The sequence below is a fragment of the Talpa europaea genome, assembly GCF_964194135.1.
Source record: "Talpa europaea genome assembly, chromosome: X".
In the NCBI taxonomy this organism is placed as follows: domain Eukaryota; kingdom Metazoa; phylum Chordata; class Mammalia; order Eulipotyphla; family Talpidae; genus Talpa; species Talpa europaea.
In genome coordinates, this window is record NC_140081.1 from 63,177,840 (window position 1) to 63,184,223 (window position 6,384).

General features: G+C 44.4%; 1 protein-coding gene across 1 annotated transcript; it reads right to left on the reverse strand.

Annotated features, from left to right (window-relative positions):
• Positions 1-6,027: 6,027 nt before the first annotated feature.
• On the reverse strand, positions 6,028-6,384 carry TCEAL8 (transcription elongation factor A like 8; the record flags this gene model as incomplete). The annotated part of the gene is made up of 1 exon (XM_084258077.1): positions 6,028-6,384. One exon carries the CDS (start codon positions 6,382-6,384, stop codon positions 6,028-6,030), a length of 357 nt encoding a protein of 118 aa, XP_084114203.1.

A 6,384-nucleotide genomic window follows, 5' to 3' on the forward strand; every position in this document is an offset into this window, starting at 1 on the left:
TGTTCTTTCTGGGGAACCCATGAATGGCCTGGTGTCTGAGAAAGCAGGCGTCTTCTAAGAAAGGATAAGTAATTTCTACATGATCACACACACTGTAACGGAAGAGCTCAGATTGGAACCCAGGCTCATCTGGCTCTAAGACCATACACTTAACCACTTTCTTTCCTAAACTCCAAATTTTGAATTGTATCTTCTCCTACTTGCCAACCAATCTCCTAATTACCCATTTCTCATAGCTTAGATGTGAGAAAATTGGTGATGATTCCTCAGATTACAGATCTAAATGCAAGGGTCACATGGCGATGCTTCTTCCGTCATCAATGCCTTCAAAAGCATCTTCACACCAATGCACAGCTTGACTGCCCTCCTAACCCCCAAATCATAGACAGGCCTGCAGTGCACATGGGTGTTCACACAGGGGGTGAAACCCCCTTTCTCCTGAGCTATAGGAACACATGCCTTTGCACTCCCTTTCCCTGGGGTCTCTGTGCCTCTGGGGCCGGGCTGACGCAGACATGAGAAGCACTGCACCAGGCACACGCAGAGCTAAGTCACCACAGAACCATCCAGACAGGCAGGGCCTCAGCCAAGGGCCTTAGAGGAGTCTGAGCAAAGGGGATAGGCGAGGGATGGGAGGGGACTGACTTACCTGAGGTCTAGTCCCGTGGAGGGGACTACTTCCCTGGACTCTGAATGAAGGGCCAGCTCCGTCTATTCAACCCCCAGTTACCTGGTCAGGCCCAGGTCAGACATCTGCTTGCTCAGAGACTATCCCAATCATGGTTCTGTTAGGAACCCCTGGGTGTTATGTCCCGCCCAAGAAAGGTTGCCCCAGAGAGAAAGGGAAAAGGAGGGGAAGGCAAAGTGCTCTGACCTACAGTGGGGACAGTCATCATCCTCCAGGTATGTATGTCAGGACAGGTCAGGGGCCATCACTTAGGAGGGTCTGGTGCCCACTGCAGGCTGGAGCAGAGAAGCCAAAGTCAGAACCCCCAAGAGAGGAGTGGGTCTTGGGGGAGCCCCTCCATATCCTGCCTGGGCGGCACCCCTCTGGGCGCCAGGAGGATGGATTCATCCTGTCTTGTCAAACTGGCATAGGGTGCCCCTGGACCCACATCTCACTCCAGCCTGAACTGCATCCATCCAGCTACCATAACCTAGCAGAATGAGCTGAAGACATGAAGATCCCCTCTAATGACATCATACTGTGAAAAAATAAAAACAAAGTTGAAAGACACCGGGCTGGCTCAGTGTTCTATCAACTGATCACAAAAAGAGAACTTGAATATATTTTATTCATATTGATAGGTGTGAACACATGGCCAAACATGGTGTTCAGTTAAGAAAAATTATTTTGGAAAGCAGTAATCATTTTCATTTGTAAACCTTGCGATTTATCAAAAATCAATGTTCTAAAATGTACCCAACTTGAGCATTATTAATTGAATTAAAAAATTGATTTAAATTGGCGCGCAGGGCCTCCCCAGTGGCGCAGCGGTTGAGCGCAGTGGTTGAGCGCTGGGTTGAGAAGCTGCCCAAAGCCTCCGCGGCGCTGGTTCGATCCTCGGCTGCTCCCTGGCCACTGGAGGAGGGTCCCACATGACGCACAGACCTCTCCTGCCGCCCGCTGCTCCCCTCAGCAGTGTACTTCGGTCCTTCTGCCTGCTCTGCTCCCCGCTCTGGCTCTGGTGAATTCTCTCACCCTCCCGCGCTTCTGACTGTACCCAGTGCTTGTATACATAAATAAATAAATCTTTAAAAAAAAAATTGGCGCGCAGACGTCTCCTGCCGCCTGCTACTCCCCTCAGCAGTGTACTTCATCAGTCTGCCTGCTCTGCTCTCTGCTCTGACTCTGGTAAATTCTCCCACGCTCCAGCGCTTCTGACTGTACCCAGTGCTTGTATAAATTAATAAAAAATAAATCTTTTAAAAAATTGATTTAAATTGAATTAAAAATAAGAATTACATTCTTATTTAACTGGTTTTAGAAACGAGACTGGGGGAAAATGTGAATCTTAGATATGAAAGTGAAGCACCCATATTACAGAGTAAATTGTTTTATTCTCTAAGATGAAGAACAAAAGTAAAAGTTTGATACTGTGCTTGAACTATAATATTACTTTAACATCAGTTTAAAGTAGAACATAATTCTATTGTCATTTATGTGTTTCTTTAAATCCATCAGTTTTAATCAGCCTGCTAGTTAATTATCACTCCAATTAATTATCACTCCAATTTATTACCTTTGTGAATTAGACTATTTATGAAAATGAATTCCCCATATAAAATATCCCATATTTCCCAAATAAAAAAGCTTCTGCACAGTGAAAGAAACTATCACTAAAATAAAACACCTAAATGAATGGGAAAAAATATTTGCATATCAGCAAGGGGCTGATATCCAAGATCTACAAAGAACTCACTAAACTCAACAAAAGGAAAACAAATCACTCCATCAAAAAATGGTCCGAAGAGCTAAATAGACACTTCTCCAAAAAAGACATACAGATGGCCATCAGGCATCTGTTGAATGTGAAAATGCTTGTCATCACTTATCATCAGGGAAATGCAAATCAAAACCACAAGGTGAAGCCACCTCACACTTGTGAGAATGGCCCATATCAAAAAGACGGTAATAAAAAGTGGTGGCAAGGGTGTGGAGAAAAAGAAACACTTGTCCACTGATGGTGGGAATATAGACTGATCCAGCCTCTATGGAAAACAGTATGGACATTTCTCAAATATTTTTTAAAGATTTATATATTTATGCGTACAGGAACTGGGGTGTTGGGCAGAGGTGCGGGGGGCGGGGTGAGAGGATTCACCAGAGACAGAGTGGGGAGCAGAACAGGCAGATTGACTGAAATACACTGCTGAGGGGAGCAGCAAGCAAGATGGGAGAGGTCTGCTGTGCCATGTGGGTAGCTCCTTGGCCGGTTGGGGATGGAACACATGCTGCAGAGGCTGCAGAAAACTTCACAGTGTGGTGCTTAAATCCTTGCGGCACCAGGGAGGCCCCATTTCTCAAAATATTAAAAGTAGATCTACCATATGATCCTGCAATTCCACTCCTAGGTATCAACCAGAGAAATAAAAAAGACTAATTCTAAGAGATAGGGATGTGTGTGTATGTGTACTCCTATGCTTATTGCAGCACGTTTTACAATAGCCAAGTTACGGAAACAGCTTAAGCACCAAAAGACAGATGAGTAGATTAGGAAGATGTGGTATATATACACAATGCACTACTATTCAGCTATAAAAAAGATCAATTCTTGTTATCATGACAACATGGATGGGATGGGAAGGGATTATGCGAAGTTAAATAAGTCAGAAGGATGGGCCTCCCCAGTGGCGCAGCTGGTTGAGCACAGCTATGTGAAGCTGTCCGCAGTCTCTGCAGTGCTGGTTTGATTCCTGGCCAGACAGGGAGAATCCTACATGGTGAGGCAGACCTCTCCTGTCTCCCCCGCTGCTCCCCTCAGCAGTGCTTTCAGTCCGTCTGCCTGTTCTGCTCCCTGCTTTGTCTCTGGTGAATCCTCTCACCCTCCCGCGACTCCGGCCTGTACCCCAGCTCTTGTATAAATAAAATAAATCTTTTTTTAAAAATAATAAATAAATAAATAAGTCAGAAGGAAAAAGAGAAATACCGGATGGCGCCACTTGTATGTGGAATACAGAGAAACAAAACATAGAGTCCAATAAATCCAAGCCAATAACAAACCCTAGAAATGTGACTGTAGAATTGAGGCTACCAGAAGGGAAGAGAGTGCAAAGAGAGGAGGGGGCCCAGTGGGCTTTGTTGGAGGACTGCGGGTGCTGTGGTGGAGGGGGTGATCTTATACCTCTGAATCATATACAGCGTTGTGAGCTAAATGTTTACTAAACTTAAAAATGTTTTAAGTTAAAAAAGAGAAAAATGTGCTTTATATTACATTCCCTTCTTTGGATTTTTATATTCTATGTTAAAATGAATCTTTTAAATTTTATCATAAAACTGCCAATATTTTTCTTTAAAAGTTCACACTTAAATAAATGCTACGTAGACCTCTCCACTTCCTGAATTTCAGTAAACATTCATCAATATTTTCTTCTAATTATCTCACGGTTCATGCTTGTAATAATGGAAAGCGTACTATACACATTTGTTGTTCTCATGCTTCAGCATGTACCACAATCACCTGCAGGAGCTTAACTGTGTTACTTCTACAGCCCACCTCCAGTCAGTGCGTCTTATATGGGACCCAGAAATCAGCATTTTAAAGATGTTCCGCAAATGATTCTGATGTAGGTGATTATGCAAGACTTTGATGAAACACTAGGCATGCAATCCATCCCATGCACTGTTTCCTTTTGGAATTGCTTGTCACGCCAGAGAAATAAAAAGATGAAGTTTTTCATTTAGTAGCATAATTTGGACAAATCTATTGGGTCTTTAGTAATAATCAAGAAATCAATAAAATAGTAAAACACGAGTGTCAGTGAAGCACAAGTATGTGGAGAGATCACAAGGAAAATACAGTCTTTGTTCTGTAAGGGAAATATAATTTCTAACAATTACATAGCAGCCATTCTATTTGAAGTTCGTTCGTAAAGTTCTTAATGCCTTTGTAAGTCTTGTTTTTTCAGATTCAATTGGGGATGGGGTGAGGTAAAGGAGGCTATTCCCTTATACCTGTTTCCTACATCCCTGTTTGCAATTTATTTACATTCCAAGAGTCTTCTTAACCAGAAGGGTGGGGCTGCTAGGAGCCTTCAGAACAGAGAATCTTACAGGACAAAATCTTAGTCCTCAGACCTAAAGCAGCCGCTCTCACGACGGCAGGTTTTGCTTTCAAACTGGTACCTGGATCCAGTTCCCAAAAGGGACTCATCAAGTCTGACTTCTTTGCCAGGAGGGGCCCAGTGATTGAAAATGGGAGGGGCTGCTTTGCGAAGAGCTCTGCAGGACCTTGTTGCCCCAGCAACCCTGGAGCAGTGAGTGTCACAATAATGCAGAGGCTTTAGAAGACAGAGGAGGGCGGCTTCCAACCCGCTGGGGACTCCAGGAAACTCTGTGGGACTTTGGCCCTCCAGGACTCCAGGGCACCAGCAACAGTGGGGCCAGCACAGCAAAGGACCCAGCCCACGAGGCAGCAGCACCCAGTAGGCAGGGCAGGACCCAGGGGAAGAGCCTGGGGCAGGGTTCAACACCGCAGCCCAGGCCTGGAAGCCCCCCTCCCTGCCTAGCGGGCTTGCTCCTGAGCGCTGGCTGAGTCAGGCCAGGGCCCTCCCTCAAATCACTGATGCCCTATGTGGCTGGGGTTGTGGGTGCAGGGGGTGGAGAGGAAGAGCCCACCAAGGGCAGCTCAGTCACTGCCCTTCTTCCCCACCGCAGCCCAGTGAGCAAACGTTATCACCTTGAAAAGATGGAGTCTTAAGCAAGTGTCTCTGTAATAATTGCCAGTTTTATTCCTCCAGCTAAGAGGTCCAGAGGTAACTTGAGGTTTACATTTTTTAATAGCTCAAGAGTTTAGGTGCCCCCGTTGCCCTGATAAGCTGGTTGCAAATTATTTGACTCTTATAAAAAATCTTTAATTCCTTTTGTGTGTGACATGTGCTCATTAAAAAATACATATAACCCAAAAAAACCAAAAACAAAACCAACAACTTATAGCACACAGAAATAAGCAGTTAAGTTTTTGATTTATGTATGTGTGCGCACACACCCCCACGCACACAGAGTATTTGGGATTTTATCCTACATAAGTGAACTGATGCTAAATCTGTTGCTCTGTAACCTGTTATGTTTTACTTTACAAAACGGAATGAACATATTTTCATGCATATGCGGCAAACTTCCCAACTGAAAAATAGACGTGGATTTGGTCAAAATCCAAAATCCTATGAGATGCTGATAACAAGGACACTGCCTAAAACAAAATTCCACCAGATGATTAAAAGTAAAACGAAGGTCAAAGATACATCAGAAAATGCTAAGAGAAAGAAAGCAGGGGCCAGATTTTAATAACAGACAAAAAAAAAAATTCAAGGCCTAAAGCACACAGGATAAGGACGGCTGCGTGAATGTCTTTGCTTCCAATGCATCATCACAAACTTGTTTCTTACTCTTCTTATCTCTTCCCTAAGCCTCTCCAACTCATCTACTCCTCTTATCATTTCTTCAGGGTCCAAATGCCTAACAGGGGTGTCCTCTTTAAATCCCTGGCCAGGTGCAGTCAGCCCTCCTCCAAGGCTTCTTTCTGCTTCCTGGCTCACACCTTCTTCAGAAGGTTGAGGATTTCCTTCTGCTTCCTGGGGTACATCTTCCGAAGGGCGGTCTTCCTCCTCGGTCTTTGGCATGATCTGTGGTTTTCCTTCATTTTCTTCACAAGACTTTTGCAT